The sequence below is a fragment of the Hyla sarda genome, chromosome 7 (genome assembly GCF_029499605.1).
Source record: "Hyla sarda isolate aHylSar1 chromosome 7, aHylSar1.hap1, whole genome shotgun sequence".
Classification (NCBI taxonomy): domain Eukaryota; kingdom Metazoa; phylum Chordata; class Amphibia; order Anura; family Hylidae; genus Hyla; species Hyla sarda.
Genome location: NC_079195.1, coordinates 9180154 through 9197043, shown reverse-complemented (window position 1 = coordinate 9197043; position 16890 = coordinate 9180154). Strand labels below are relative to the sequence as shown.

Below are 16890 nucleotides of genomic sequence, written 5' to 3'. Positions count from 1 at the left end.
CATTATGGCACAAAACTTGTAAATGTTAATCAAATTCAACCAAGTGAATGAGGGTGAGAAAAGGGGAGAGAGGCATTAGAATCTTGTTTCCTCTGTGTTGATCCAGAGTAAGGCAGCAGCTGCGGTTCTCTACAGTGCAGAGGGGAGGGGCTCATGGCAACCAATCAGATCACAGCCCTGATTATTTAAAAGTTGACAGGAAAATGAAAGCTGTATTGTTATTGGTTGCTGCAGGTAACTCCTGGCCGCCATTTTTCTGTAGCCCGGCTCCGTGTCAGGAGACAGCAGCTTCATTTGTGCAGGAGATCTGGTGTTCGGAGGCGCCGTGTCCATAGCAACCGTGTAGCTTGGGATGCCGCGTTACCTGGCAACCGGCGCACGGCCTGGAAGACACCGGAGCCGCCATGAGCTGCCGCCTACAGAGGGCCTCCGCCGCCGCCGACTACTACCTGTCCCGCCGCGTCCCGGAGAGACTGGAGGAGGCGCTGAACCGCATCTACCACCGGGGACCGGAGGACGTGTACGGGCACCTGGTAATGACGTCACCACCACACTGATATCACCTTATCATGATTAGGACACTTCAGCTGTTATAATAATACAAAATAGAGGAGATGGTGACGTCATCACAATTGGCAGGAGAAGGTGATGTCATCACAGCTGTTATACATAGGAGATGGTGACGTCATCACAACAGTTATAATATACAGAGGAGGTGGTGACGTCATCACAGCTGTTATATACAGAAGAGAGGAGATGGTGATGTCATCACAGCTGTTATATACAGAGGAGATGGTGATGTCATCACAGCTGTTATATACAGAGGAGGTGGTGATGTCATCACAACTGTTATAATATATAGAGGAGACGGTGATGTCATCACAGCTGTTATATACAGAGGAGGTGGTGATGTCATCACAACTGTTATATACAGAGGAGGTGGTGATGTCATCACAACTGTTATAATATATAGAGGAGACGGTGATGTCATCACAGCTGTTATATACAGAGGAGATGGTGATGTCATCACAGCTGTTATATACAGAGGAGGTGGTGATGTCATCACAACTGTTATAATATATAGAGGAGACGGTGATGTCATCACAGCTGTTATATACAGAGGAGGTGGTGATGTCATCACAACTTTTATAATATATAGAGGAGACGGTGATGTCATCACACTGTTATATACAGAGGAGACGGTGATGTCATCACAACTGTTATACAGAGGAGGTGGTGATGTCATCACAACTGTTATAATATATAGAGGAGATGGTGATGTCATCACAGCTGTTATATACAGAGGAGGTGATGTCATCACAACTGTTATAATATATAGAGGAGACGGTGATGTCATCACAACTGTTATATACAGAGAAGATGGTGACATCATCACAACTGTTATATATAGAGGAGGTGGTGATGTCATCACAACTGTTATATACAGAGAAGATGGTGACATCATCATCACAGCTGTTATATACAGAGGAGATGGTGATGTCATCACAGCTGTTATAATATATAGAGGAGACGGTGATGTCATCACAACTGTGATATACAGAGGAGACGGTGATGTCATCACAACTGTGATATACAGAGGAGACGGTGATGTCATCACAACTGTTATAATATATAGAGGAGACGGTGATGTCATCACAGCTGTTATATACAGAGGAGATGGTGATGTCATCACAACTGTTATAATATATAGAGGAGACGGTGATGTCATCACAGCTGTTATATACAGAGGAGATGGTGATGTCATCACAGCTGTTATAATATATAGAGGAGATGGTGATGTCATCACAACTGTGATATACAGAGGAGACGGTGATGTCATCACAACTGTGATATACAGAGGAGACGGTGATGTCATCACAACTGTTATAATATATAGAGGAGATGGTGATGTCATCACAGCTGTTATAATATATAGAGGAGATGGTGATGTCATCACAGCTGTTATATACAGAGGAGATGGTGATGTCATCACAGCTGTTATATACAGAGGAGATGGTGATGTCATCACAGCTGTTATATACAGAGGAGATGGTGATGTCATCACAGCTGTTATATACAGAGCAGATGGTGATGTCATCACAGCTGTTATATACAGAGGAGATGGTGGTGTCATCACAGCTGTTATATACAGAGGAGACGGTGATGTCATCACAACTGTGATATACAGAGGAGATGGTGATGTCATCACAGCTGTTATATACAGAGGAGACGGTGATGTCATCACAGCTGTTATATACAGAGGAGACGGTGATGTCATCACAACTGTGATATACAGAGGAGACGGTGATGTCATCACAGCTGTTATATACAGAGGAGATGGGGATGTCATCACAACTGTTATAATATATAGAGGAGACGGTGATTTCATCACAGCTGTTATATACAGAGGAGATGGTGATGTCATCACAGCTGTTATAATATATAGAGGAGACGGTGATGTCATCACAGCTGTTATATACAGAGGAGATGGTGATGTCATCACAGCTGTTATAATATATAGAGGAGACGGTGATGTCATCACAGCTGTTATATACAGAGGAGATGGTGATGTCATCACAACTGTTATATACAGAGCAGATGGTGATGTCATCACAGCTGTTATATACAGAGCAGATGGTGATGTCATCACAGCTGTTATATACAGAGGAGATGGTGGTGTCATCACAGCTGTTATATACAGAGGAGATGGTGATGTCATCACAGCTGTTATATACAGAGGAGATGGTGATGTCATCACAGCTGTTATATACAGAGCAGATGGTGATGTCATCACAGCTGTTATATACAGAGGAGATGGTGGTGTCATCACAGCTGTTATATACAGAGGAGATGGTGATGTCATCACAGCTGTTATATACAGAGGAGATGGTGATGTCATCACAACTGTTATATACAGAGGAGACGGTGATGTCATCACAGCTGTTATAATATATAGAGGAGACGGTGATGTCATCACAGCTGTTATATACAGAGGAGATGGTGATGTCATCACAGCTGTTATAATATATAGAGGAGACGGTGATGTCATCACAGCTGTTATATACAGAGGAGATGGTGATGTCATCACAGCTGTTATATACAGAGGAGACGGTGATGTCATCACAACTGTTATATACAGAGGAGATGGTGATGTCATCACAGCTGTTATATACAGAGGAGATGGTGATGTCATCACAGCTGTTATATACAGAGGAGATGGGGATGTCATCACAGCTGTTATAATATATAGAGGAGATGACATCATCACTAGAAGGAGGACAAGGTGGTTCTGTAGTAACAATGTATAATACTCAGCTGATTATTTACTTGATGGTGGGCGGGGCTTGAGGTTTGTGGGAGGTCTTTGTATTACTGGGCGCAGCTCTGGTATGGGAGGGGCTGTGGGAGGAGCTCTAATGTGGGTGGTGCTCCGAGGTTGTGGGGAGGTGACTCTTGGATTGTGGGAGGGACTCAGGTTGTGGGTGGGGCCCTGAGATTGTGGGGCGGGCTCTGAGGTTGTGGACAGAGCTCTGGGGTTGTGAGAGGGGTGCTGGAGCTGTGGGCAGGGCTCTGAGGTTGTAGGCGGGGTTCTTGAGCTGTGGGCAGGGCTCTGAGGTTGTAGGCAAGGCTCTGGAGCTGTGGGCAGGGCTCTGAGGTTGTAGGCGGGGCTCTGGAGCTGTGGGCAGGGCTCTGAGGTTGTAGGCAAGACTCTGGAGCTGTGGGCAGGGCTCTGAGGTTGTAGGCGGGGCTCTTGAGCTGTGGGCAGGGCTCTGAGGTTGTAGGCAGGGCTCTGGAGCTGTGGGGAGGGCTCTGTGGTTGTAGGCAGGGCTCTGGAGCTGAGGGCAGGGATCTGAGGTTGTAGGCAGGGCTCTGAGGTTGTAGGCAGGGCTCTGAGGTTGTAGGCAGGGCTCTGAGGTTGTGGACAGGGCTCTGAGGTTGTAGGCGGGGCTCTGGAGCTGTGGGGAGGGCTCTGGGGTTGTAGGCAGGGCTCTGGAGCTGAGGGCAGGGATCTGAGGTTGTAGGCGGGGCTCTGGAGCTGTGGGCAGGGCTCTGAGGTTGTAGGCGGGGCTCTTGAGCTGTGGGCAGGGCTCTGGGGTTGTAGGCGGGGCACTAGAGCTGTGGGCAGGGCTCTGAGGTTGTAGGCAGGGCTCTTGAGCTGTGGGCAGGGCTCTGAGGTTATAGGCGGGGCTCTGGAGCTGTGGGCAGGGCTCTGAGGTTGTAGGCAGGGCTCTGGAGCTGTGGGCAGGGCTCTGGAGCTGTAGGTAGGGCTCTGAGGTTGGAGGCAGGGCTCTGAGGTTGTAGGCGGGGCTCTGGAGCTGTGGGCAGGGCTCTGAGGTTGTAGGCAGGGCTCTGGAGCTGTGGGCAGGGCTCTGAGGTTGTAGGCAGGGCTCTGGAGCTGTGGGCAGGGCTCTGAGGTTGAAGGCGGGGCTCTGAAATGGTGGGAGGGTTATGGGTGTTCTCTGAGGTTGTAGGCAGAGGTCTGGGGAAGTGGGAGGGCTCAGAGGTTGTGGGAGGGGCTCTAAAGTTATGGGAGAGTTCTGATGTTGTGTGGGTGGGGTTCTGAAGTTGTGGGAGGGGCTATGGGGTTGTGAGAGGGGCTTTAAAGTTGTGGGCAGAGCTCTAAGGTTGCGGGAGGGGCTCTGTTGGAGAGGGATATGAGGTTGTGGGAGGGGCTCTGAGGTTGTGGGAGGGGCTCTGTTGGAGAGGGATATGAGGTTATGGGAGGGGCTCTGAGGTTTTGGGAGGGGTTCTGTAGGAGAGGGATATGAGGTTGTGGGAGGGGCTCTGATGTTGTGGGAGGGGCTCTGTAGGAGAGGGATATGAGATTGTGGAAGGGGCTCTGTAGGAGAGGGATATGAGGTTGTGGGAGGGGCTCTGGTAGTGGGTGTGGCTCTGAGGTTATGGGTGGGACTCAGAGATTGTGGGTGGGCCTCTGATCTTGTAGGCGGAGCTCTGGCATTGTGGGGAGGGGGCTATGAAGTTGTGGGTGTTCTCTGATGTAGTGGACATAGGTCTGGGGTTGCAGGAGCGGCTCTGAGAATGTGGGAGGGCTGATAGGTTATGGGCGGAGCTTCGGGTAATGGATGTCGCTCTGAGTTTTCGGGCGGGGCTCCGTCGATGTCCACATATCCTCGGATTATTGGGTCTCGTGTTTTTCACTTTTTTTGCGTCTTTTTCAGTCCAACTACTTTGCAGAGTTCTCCGACCCTCCAGTCGTGAGTGACGTCCGCGGAAGGAAGGTTCTGGATGGCGCCGGAAAGGCGACTGTGGAAGCTGAAGTTGTGTGCAGAGTGCGGACTGTCCACAAGGTGGGGCCCTAACACACGTGAAACTAAGGGGCGGAGCCCTGGCCAGCCAATCACAATCACACCTTCAGTTATTGCAAAACTACAACTCCCAGCATGCCCGGACAGCCAACGGCTGTCCGGGCATGCTGGGAGTTGTAGTTTTGCAACATCTGGAGGGCCACAGTTACCACTGATATATACCATACAAACTACCCCCCAATGGTACGTACCCCACTGTGTATGATGCCAATAGGCTTCCATGTAAAATACCGTATACCACCAAGTATAGGATTTTTATAGGGCCGCATTTATATTTTAATGGAGTCCTACGGATATGTTTGGCGCCAAAAAAGTGTGGAAACTTCCGTCTGCTCTCACCCCCGGAGCCCTATAGATGACACAGCAGTCGGGGCCCAATGTCTGCGCCCCTCATAGCGGAGACCTGAGACCTTGTGGCACCTTTCATGACATTAAAGCAAAATTGAAGATCTGACGCCAATTTCCCCCCCCCCCCCCCCCCGTAAACTGTCCCCCCCCCCCCTCCCATCCCCCCCAGGTTATAAAGCGCGGTATTGCGCAGCCCTCATCACACTGCACCGCTCATTGGAGATGAAAGCACAAGGTCGTCCTCTGGAATAATAGGCAGACGCCGGCCGCCATTATACAAGACGCTTCCATTGAAGAGCTTCCACACCTGGCGAATAGAAGTGAACAGAGCAAAGGCATCAAAAAAAAAAAATGAACGCCGCCAATCGGTAACTGGCGTGGAGGAGATGTCATCAGATTGAAAAAAAGTAAACATATTATCCTCCCCAAAACGATTAAAATTAGGGCGCGTTCACACCGCGCTTTTGCCTCCGTTTCGCTGTTTCCGATACCGTATATTTAATTAGGCTTATGCAAATATGTAGTCAACTATGTTATTGTGTTTTTTAAATCAACTGGTGCCAGAAAGTTAAACAGATTTGTAAATTACTTCTATAAAAAAAATCTTAATCCTTCCAGTACTTCTCAGCTGCTGTATGCTCCACAGGAAGTTGTGTAGTTCTTTTGTGTCTGACCACAGTGCTCTCTGCTGACACCTCTGTCCATGTCAGGAACTGTCCAGAGCAGGAGATGTTTCCTATGGGGATTTGCTCCTACTCTGGACAGTTACTGACATGGACAGAGGTGTCAGCAGAGAGCACTGTGTTCAGACAGAAAGGAAATTCAAAAAGAACAGAACTTCCTCTGTAGTATACAGCGGCTGATAAGTACTGGAAGGATTAACATTTTTTAATAGAAGTAATTTACAAATCTGTTTAACTTTTCTGGCACCAGTTGATTTAAAAAAAAATAAAAAAAATAAAAAAATGTTTTCCACTGGAGTACCCCTTTAATCCTTTCAGTACTTATCAGCTGCTGTGTACACCACAGGAAGTTGTTTTATTTTTGAATTTATTTTCTGTCTGACCACAGTGCTCTCTGCTGACACCTCTGTCCATGTCAGGAACTGTCCAGAGCAGGAGAAGTTTCCTATGGAGATTTGCTCCTGCTCTGGACAGTTCCTGACATGGACAGAGGCGTCAGCAGAGAGCACTGTGGTCAGACAAAAAAGAAATTCAAAAAGAAATGAACTACCTGTGGAGCATACAGCAGCTGATAAGTACCGAAAGGATTAAGATTTTTTAATAGAAATAATTTACAAATCTGTTTAACTTTCTGCCACCAGTTGATTTGCAAAACTTTAAAATGTGTACAATTAAAAAAAAAAAAAAAAATTCTCTAAAATTATATAAACCCCCTCCTCTAATAAAAAAATAAAAGCACTCTTATCTTTCATTTTACCAAAAAAAAAAAAAAATTGAGAACAATTAACATATTTGGTATCACCACGTGCAGAATTGTCCAAACTGTTAAAATATAATGGATATGATCCCACACGGTCGATGGTGTAAGTGAAAAAAAATACTTAAAAACGCCAAAAAAATTATAAAAAACGTGATCGAAACAAGAATGGTACCGATAAAAACTGCAGATCACGGCGCAAAACAAATAAAAAAAAGACCCTCATTCATCACCGTATACGGAAAAGTAAGAAAAGGTATAAGGGTCAGAAGAGGAGAATTTTAATATAGTGATTTTTGTTATATAAAATTTGACTTAAAGTAGTAAAATAATAGAAAAACGATATAAATTGGATATTGTGTTATTATTGTGGCCCCTGCAGAGAATGTGTGGGGCCGTCGCCTCCGTAGACTCTGATCATGCGGCGCCGCTCACCAGCGAGGAGGATGAGGACGCGGAGAGACGGAGGCGGGAATCAGTGCAGACCGCCATTGGATGGATACAAGACTCTATAGGACCCTCACTGAGAGGCATGGAGCCCACCGAGCAGAGCGCCATCGACCGACTGCTGAGGTGGGGACCAGAGGGATCGACATTGATAGGATGGAAATTCCTTTAATACGGTGTTTCCCAACACTGGCATGATGGAGGTTGTAGTTTTTCCAACAGCTGTGGACCTCCAGCTGTTGCAAAACTATTACTCCCAGCATTGCCGGACAACTGTTGTCTGGGAGTTGTAGTTTTGCAACAGCTGGAGGGCCTGTAGTAGTCTCCGAGCTGTGGACCTCCAGCTGTTGCAAAACTACAACTCACAGGATGCTCGGACAGCCAACGGCTGTCCGGGCATGCTGGGAGTTGTAGTTGTGCAACAGCTGGAGGATGTGTAAAAGGGCAGTAGTCTCCAAACTGTGGACCTCCAGCTGTTGCAAAACTATAACTCCCAGCATTGCCGGACAACTGTTGTCTGGGATTTGTAGTTTTGCAACAGCTGGAGGGCCTGTAGTAGTCTCCGAGCTGTGGACCTCCAGCTGTTGCAAAACTACAACTCACAGGATGCTCGGACAGCCAACGGCTGTCCGGGCATGCTGGGAGTTGTAGTTGTGCAACAGCTGGAGGATGTGTAAAAGGGCAGTAGTCTCCAAACTGTGGACCTCCAGCTGTTGCAAAACTATAACTCCCAGCATTGCCGGACAACTGTTGTCTGGGATTTGTAGTTTTGCAACAGCTGGAGGGCCTGTAGTAGTCTCCGAGCTGTGGACCTCCAGCTGTTGCAAAACTATTACTCCCAGCATTGCCGGACAACTGTTGTCTGGGAGTTGTAGTTTTGCAACAGCTGGAGGACCTGTAGTAGTCTCCGAGCTGTGGACCTCCAGCTGTTGCAAAACTACAACTCACAGGATGCTCGGACAGCCAACGGCTGTCCGGGCATGCTGGGAGTTGTAGTTGTGCAACAGCTGGAGGATGTGTAAAAGGGCAGTAGTCTCCAAACTGTGGACCTCCAGCTGTTGCAAAACTATAACTCCCAGCATTGCCGGACAACTGTTGTATGGGAGTTGTAGTTTTGCAACAGCTGGAGGGCCTGTAGTAGTCTCCGAGCTGTGGACCTCCAGCTGTTGCAAAACTACAACTCACAGCATGCTCGGACAGCCAACGGCTGTCCGGGCATGCTGGGAGTTGTAGTTGTGCAACAGCTGGAGGATGTGTAAAAGGGCAGTAGTCTCCAAACTGTGGACCTCCAGCTGTTGCAAAACTATAACTCCCAGCATTGCCGGACAACTGTTGTCTGGGATTTGTAGTTTTGCAACAGCTGGAGGGCCTGTAGTAGTCTCCGAGCTGTGGACCTCCAGCTGTTGCAAAACTACAACTCACAGGATGCTCGGACAGCCAACGGCTGTCCGGGCATGCTGGGAGTTGTAGTTGTGCAACAGCTGGAGGATGTGTAAAAGGGCAGTAGTCTCCAAACTGTGGACCTCCAGCTGTTGCAAAACTATAACTCCCAGCATTGCCGGACAACTGTTGTCTGGGATTTGTAGTTTTGCAACAGCTGGAGGACCTGTAGTAGTCTCCGAGCTGTGGACCTCCAGCTGTTGCAAAACTACAACTCGCAGCATGCTCGGACAGCCAACGGCTGTCCGGGCATGCTGGGAGTTGTAGTTGTGCAACAGCTGGAGGACGTGTAAAAGGGCAGTAGTCTCCAAACTGTGGACCTCCAGCTGTTGCAAAACTACAACTGTCCGGGAGTTGTAGTTGCAAAAGTACAACTCCCAGCATGCCTGGGCAGCTGTTGGCTGGGAGTTGTAGTTTTGCAACAGCTGGAGGACCTGTAGTAGTCTCCGAGCTGTGAACCTCCAGTTGTTGCAAAACTAAAACTACAACTGTCCGGGCATGCTGGGAGTTGTAGTTTTGCAACATCTGGAGGACGTGTAGTAGGGCAGTAGTCACAAACTGTGGACCTCCAGCTGTTTTGAGTGCTGGTCTCTCACCACTCTGTCCGTTTCTTCTCTCAGTGATTATTTTAGGGCAAAGAAGCAAGAAGACAAAGAATGCAGAGAGGCCGAGAGTGAGAAAGCGCCGTCCCCGACAGTGTCCGTCCCATCCCCCGCACCATCACCCCCAGCCAGCAAGAAGAAGACAAGCGCTAAAGGTGAGAGCATCAAACACCCAGCTCTCCAGTGACCCACCTGTCATAAGGGAACCTGCCTAACTATAAGGGTGAGCTGTTACCAGGACAGACCCCCTGAACAGGTATACCCCGCAAACATAGCCCCCTGAACTCCTCTACAGGGCAGCAACCTCAGCCAATAGGTGACGACAGACGAATATCTGTGGATACGGCCTGGATTTGTTCTGAATGTGCACACGTAGTGTTAAAATGGTTCGTCCTAGTAATAGTGTCCATATAAATCTTATATTTATCTCTAATATTTATTTTTATATATAAAGGGGGTCAGTACTTTCCTCAGGGAGAGGACACCACTTCTGGTGTAAAACGGAGATTCAAGTAGGCCATATAGTACTCCGCAGGCTCCTGGGTACAAAAATATGCAAATCAGCTCATCACACCACCTTCACAGGTAATGTGTCCTGCAAACAGCTCAGGCTCCAGTTAAGAAGTCTCAGAACTGATTGGGATGTATGCCAAGCCAGAACTTTCTCCAGAAGGAAAGAGGACCCATCTGCAGATGGGTCCTCTTTCCTTCTGGAGAGAGTTCTGGCTTGGCATAAATCCCAATCAGTTCTGAGACTTCTTAAAGGGGTATTCCAGGCAAAACCTTTTTTTATATATATATATATATCAACTGGCTCCGGAAAGTTAAACAGATGTGTAAATTACTTCTATTAAACAATCTTAATCCTTCCAATAGTTATTAGCTTCTGAAGTTTTCTGTCTAACTGCTCAATGATGATGTCACATCCCGCGAGCTGTGAATGATGGGAGAATATCCCCATAGGAACTGCACAGCTCCCGGGACCCGAGTCATCAGAGAGCAGTTAGACAGAAAACAACAACTCAACTTCAGAAGCTAATAACTATTGGAAGGATTAAGATTTTTTGATAGAAGTAATTTACAAATCTGTTTAACTTTCCGGAGCCAGTTGATATATAAAAAAAAGTTTTGGCCTGGAGTACCCCTTTAAATGGAGCCTGAGCTGTTTGCAGGACACACTACCTGTGAAGGTTATGTGATGAGCTGATTTGCATATATATATATATATATATATATATATATATATATATATATATATTACTTATCCTGTACTGATCCTGAGTTATATCCTGTATTATACTCCAGAGCTGTACTCACTATTCTGCTGGTGAGGTCACTGTGTATATACATTACTTATCCTGTACTGATCTTGAGTTATATCCTGTATTATACTCCAGAGCTGTACTCACTATTCTGCTGGTGGAGTCACTGTGTACATACATTACTTTACTTATCCTGTACTGATCCTGAGTTATATCCTGTATTATACTCCAGAGCTGTACCTGCTATTCTGCTGGTGAGGTCACTGTGTACATACATTACTTATCCTGTACTGATCCTGAGTTATATCCTGTATTATACTCCAGAGCTGTACTCACTATTCTGCTGGTGAGGTCACTGTGTACATACATTACATTACTTATCCTGTACTGATCCTGAGTTATATCCTGTATTATACTCCAGAGCTGTACTCACTATTCTGCTGGTGAGGTCACTGTGTACATACATTACATTACTTATCCTGTACTGATCCTGAGTTATATCCTGTATTATATTCCAGAGCTGTACTCACTATTCTGCTGGTGAGGTCACTGTGTACATACATTACTTATCCTGTACTGATCCAGAGTTATAGCCTGTATTATATTCCAGAGTTGTACTCATTATTCTGCTGGTGAGGTCACTGTGTACATACATTACATTTCTTATCCTGTACTGATCCTGAGTTATATCCTGTATTATACTCCAGAGCTGTACTCACTATTCTGCTGGTGAGGTCACTGTGTACATACATTACATTACTTATCCTGTACTGATCCTGAGTTATATCCTGTATTATACTCCAGAGCTGTACTCACTATTCTGCTGGTGAGGTCACTGTGTACATACATTACATTACTTATCCTGTACTGATCCTGAGTTATATCCTGCATTATACTCCAGAGCTGTACTCACTATTCTGCTGGTGAGGTCACTGTGTACATACATTACATTACTTATCCTGTACTGATCCTGAGTTATATCCTGTATTATACTCCAGAGCTGTACTCACTATTCTGCTGGTGAGGTCACTGTGTACATACATTACATTACTTATCCTGTACTGATCCTGAGTTATATCCTGTATTATACTCCAGAGCTGTACTCACTATTCTGCTGGTGAGGTCACTGTGTACATACATTACATTACTTATCCTGTACTGATCCTGAGTTATATCCTGTATTATACCCCAGAGCTGTACTCACTATTCTGCTGGTGAGGTCACTGTGTACATATATTACATTACTTATCCTGTACTGACCCAGAGTTATATCCTGTATTATACCCCAGAGCTGTACTCACTATTCTGCTGGTGAGGTCACTGTGTACATACATTACATTACTTATCCTGTACTGATCCTGAGTTATATCCTGTATTATACCCCAGAGCTGTACTCACTATTCTGCTGGTGAGGTCACTGTGTACATACATTACATTACTTATCCTGTACTGATCCTGAGTTATATCCTGTAAATCTTTTTATTATAAAAATCTAAAACATAACAGACATAATCAATAATACATAACATAAACTCAGCTTACATGCGCCATAAATATGAAACAAAATAAGACAAATTGTCATTATAACAAAAACTAAACTTTTACCAGCCAGTCCAGTTTCAACTAAAACTAATTACGTACACGTATATATAAACTAATGAAATAATATGTGTACCCCAACACCATACATTACACCAAACTCACACCAAATACACAAACAAAAACTCTGCCATACCCGGCAATAGGAAATAAAAGCCGTCCAAACCTGGACATAATGAAGATATTGACTAACAGGCAGCAGATACATTACAGACAAAACATACATATAAACATACATATAAACATACATATAAACATACATATAAACATAAACATACATATAAACATAAACATACATATATACATACATACACTTTTTCTCTCTCTCTCTCTCTCTCTCTCTCTCTCTCTCTCTCTCTCTCTCTCTCTCTCTCTCTCTCTCTCTCTCTCTCTCTCTCTCTCTCTCTCTCTCTCTCTCTCTCTCTCTCTCTCTCTCTCTCTCTCTCTCTCTCTCTCTCTCTCTCTCACCACCATCATTAGCGGATATCACACTCATACCCATCCTCTCCTAATATATATATATATATATATATATATATATATATATATATATATATAAATATAAAAATAAAAAATAAAAATCTAAACAAATAGATCTGGCTGCCTTAACTAAAACGAAAGGTAACTAAGCATTAATAAGCATACATATACGGTAATACAGAAATACAGGTAAATGAATAACAATAACAACTCTTTCACTATCTAATCCCAAAGCCCCTCCAGCCCCTCTGGCCATGAGATGGTATAAATGTCCAGTCCAGTCCATAATCCACACCAGGAGCCAGGCATCATGGAGTCCAATATTGTTCATCAATGGCTCCACCCAGCTCACCTCTTACCCCCCATTCCCCCACCCAACCTATTCTATAGCCCCCTATATACATATATACAAGAAAGTAAAAGCAAGGCCTATTCAGCCATGCCAGCAAAATTTTTGCCACACAACATAATTACTTAAACACATACTATACACTTATTAACATAAACATAACTATATACATAACATAACTATACATATAACTACATTACTATATACATAACATAACAATTGTAAGGCCCAAGTTCAGTTACCTGCAAGCCCTTCATACACTCATTTCTCTAAAACAAAACAAAAAGCTAAAGGTGACATGCGCCAGCCCTCCACCGGGATCAGAGTATGGCAGACCAGATACCAAATAATTTTTAAACCTATCCCTCACCTACTTTCCCTAGACTCACACTATCGCTGCCCCTAAAGTTTAAGCTGTCCCTACACACTGACCCTACACTGACCCTACCACTCTATCCCTAACCAGAATTAAGGTGCCTCCCCCAAAGGGTTCAGCATCTAGGGCACATCAAATGAAAACCCTCTCCATAGGAGAGAAGCCCTACTTGTACCCAATCTGCCATACTCTAAAGACCTGATCTTCCCGAGGTCACCAGTGATATTCCTACAGACCTCCACCTCAGAGAGGACTTTCCGCTGTGTAGATACTAAACACCGTGCATTCCACGTGTGGTACCTAACCACTAAGCTAACTAAAAATAATGTGCACCGATCTCGGCCACCCAGGATCTTGAATGCTCCATAAGCCCACTCCGGATAGGCAAGGCCGGCAAGTTGACTCCAGCCGATGGAAGCGCCCACCCGGTTGTAGACCCCTATATTAAAGGGACAATGAAGCAGGAAATGGTCCATGCTTTCCAGCGTGTCCCCACACTCTTCTCGGGGACAGTCCCGGTCATCAGAGCTCCTACACTTCAGGTTGTCCCTTACACATAGCTTCCCCTGAAAGCAGCGCCAGGCCAAGTCCCAAAACTTCTGGGGGATCCGTTTCGAGTTCAAAAGACTTAAACCAACCCTCAGATCCCGACCTGGGCAGTCCCTGAGCGCCAGAGGCTTCTGGAAGTGGGTCAACAGAACCCGTTTCTCAAGGGAACGCCTTGACTGGGTCCTGATCTCCCACACTCCCAGACCCCACCGACGTATCGCCTTCAGAGTCGGGGTAGCGTAAGCCGGAAGATATCCATGTGGTGTACGGAGGTCCTTCACTTGCCCTCCTGTCTCCCATTCCTGGAAGAAAGGCTGAAACCACTCCCTGCAGGAGAGTACCCACGGAGGAGCCCTCTCTTTCCAGAGGTTTGCGATGTTGGCTTTCAAGAAGGTGTTCGTTAAGAACACCACAGGGTTTACCATAGATAAACCCCCTAGTCTCCTCGTGCGGTACGTAACCTCCCTCTTGACTAGGTTCAACCTGTTCCCCCATAACAGTTGGAAAAACAGGCTGTAGATCCTAGTGTAGTAAGCCTCTGGCAAGATACATACGCTGCCCAGATAGATAAACAAGGGGAGCAGGTACGATTTGATCAGGTGTACCCTTTCCCTGAGGGTCATAGACCAACCCTTCCACTGGTCCACCTTCTGAGTGGCATCCTGGAGCTTACCATCCCAGTTTTTGGTGGGATAATCATCCTGGCCGAATGTGATGCCCAAAACTTTTGCTGACTCTTGGAGCCCTGGAAGGGTGTCCGGGAGATCAAACATGGGATCCCCCCCTCCCAGCCAGAGACTTTCACACTTATCCCGATTGATCTTGGACCCGGATGCCTCCGAGTAACGATCCACCTCCGACATCACCACCTCGACCTCCACCCTCGAGGAGACGAAAATGGTGACATCATCAGCGTACGCCACCACTCTCTGGGCGACATCCAGCTCCGCCAGACTCATCCCGACTCCCGCTAACGGCCCACAATCTACCCTCCGGACGAAGGGATCGATTGCGAACACGTATAACAGCGGGCTCAAAGGACAACCCTGACGGACTCCGGACCCCACCTCAAAAGAGCGGCCAGACCAACCGTTCACCAGTGGGAAACTCTCTGCCCCTGCATATATGGTGACAAGCCAATTCACAAAAGTACTCGGTAAGCATATCTCAGGAGGACGGACCAGAGGTACTCGTGGTTCACCCGATCAAATGCTTTGGCCTGATCCAGGGACAACAAGTACCCCTTCCAGAGACCCGCACTACTCCGCTCCACTGCCTCCCTGACACTGAGGACAGCACTTAAGGTGCTTCGGCCCGGAACAGAGCAGTGCTGGGCCCCCTAAAGGAGCCGGGGTGCAAACTTCACCAACCGATTAAACAGTATCTTGGCCAGAAGCTTCCTGTCCGTATTGAGAAGAGCTATGGGTCTCCAATTCTCAATCCGGCTAGGATCTTTACCCTTTGAGAGAAGAATCAGGGCCGACCTCCTCATTGACTTTGGCAGAGTGCCCGAGGAGAGACACTCATTAAATACCTCAGTCAAGAGGGGAGCTAAAGACTCCTTAAAGGTCCTGTACCACTCGGATGTTAAGCCATCCGGACCTGGAGACTTCTTAGGGGCAAGCCCCTCGATCGCCAGTCTCACTTCCTCTTCCCTGATTTCTTCTGCCAAAACATCAAGAGAGGGGTCTACCCCTGGCTCAGGAATGGTTTCAGCCAGGAAAGCCGACATCTTGTCCCGATCTAGATCCTTCCTCCCCAAGAGGTGTGAGTAGAAGGATCTGACAACCTCCAGGATCCCTGATCTGGACCGATTCAGAGATCCCGTACTATCGATCAGTCCTGAAATGACTTTACTACTCACTGACATCTTACAGTTTCTGTAAGGGTCGGGCGAGCGGTACTTCCCGAAATCCCTCTCAAAAACCAAAGATGCGTGCCTATCGTACTGACACCTCATCAGCAAGGATTTCACTCTGGAGATATCCTCTCGGCTACCTCCAGTCGAGACGAGAAGCTCGAGTTTCCTCCTCAGACCCTGATACAGGCGATACCTGTTCAGGGACCTGAGGCTCGAGAGCTGGCGGAAGAACCCCGCAACCCGCTTCTTGAATATCTCCCACCACTCTGACTTACTACTACAAAGGCCCAGTAAAGGTACCTGACTCTGAAGAAAATCCTCAAAGGACTGTCTTATCTCCGCTTCCTCCAGGAGGGACGAATTCAGCTTCCAATAACCTTTACCCATCCGGGGGGTCTCTGAAACATTCAAGGAAAACAAAATCATACAGTGATCGGAGAATTCCACCTCAATCACGGACACTGCGGAAGAGACGGCTTCCTCCTTTAAATAAAACCTGTCTATCCTAGACCTGCAGCTACCTCGATGATAGGTGAAACCCGCGTGGCCTGAGGGGCTCCGGATGTGGGCGTCCTCTAGGCGAGCTTCCCTAACTATGCTATTGAGGGCTGTACTATCATAAGCCAGCGGACCATTGGAGCCTCTCCTATCTTGGGACCTCGTGACAGTATTGAAGTCCCCTCCAAAGATCACTTGCCGACTTGTAAAAAGGAAGGGCTTGATCCTCATAAAGAGGCTTTTACGGTCCCACTTTGTTTGTGGGGCGTAGATGTTAATGAGCCGGAGCTCTTGCCCCTTCATGAGGACATC

At 46.7% G+C, this 16890-nt stretch overlaps 1 protein-coding gene across 1 annotated transcript in view; it reads left to right on the top strand.

Moving 5' to 3' along the window:
• Positions 1–330: 330 nt before the first annotated feature.
• Positions 331–16890, top strand: part of ENO4 (enolase 4) — a gene marked incomplete at its 3' end in the record, with an annotated part of 34122 nt that continues 17562 nt past the window's right edge. The window contains 4 exon segments of the mRNA XM_056530001.1: positions 331–533; positions 5181–5309; positions 7498–7688; positions 9623–9759. Coding sequence (XP_056385976.1) covers positions 405–533; positions 5181–5309; positions 7498–7688; positions 9623–9759 — 586 coding nt within the window.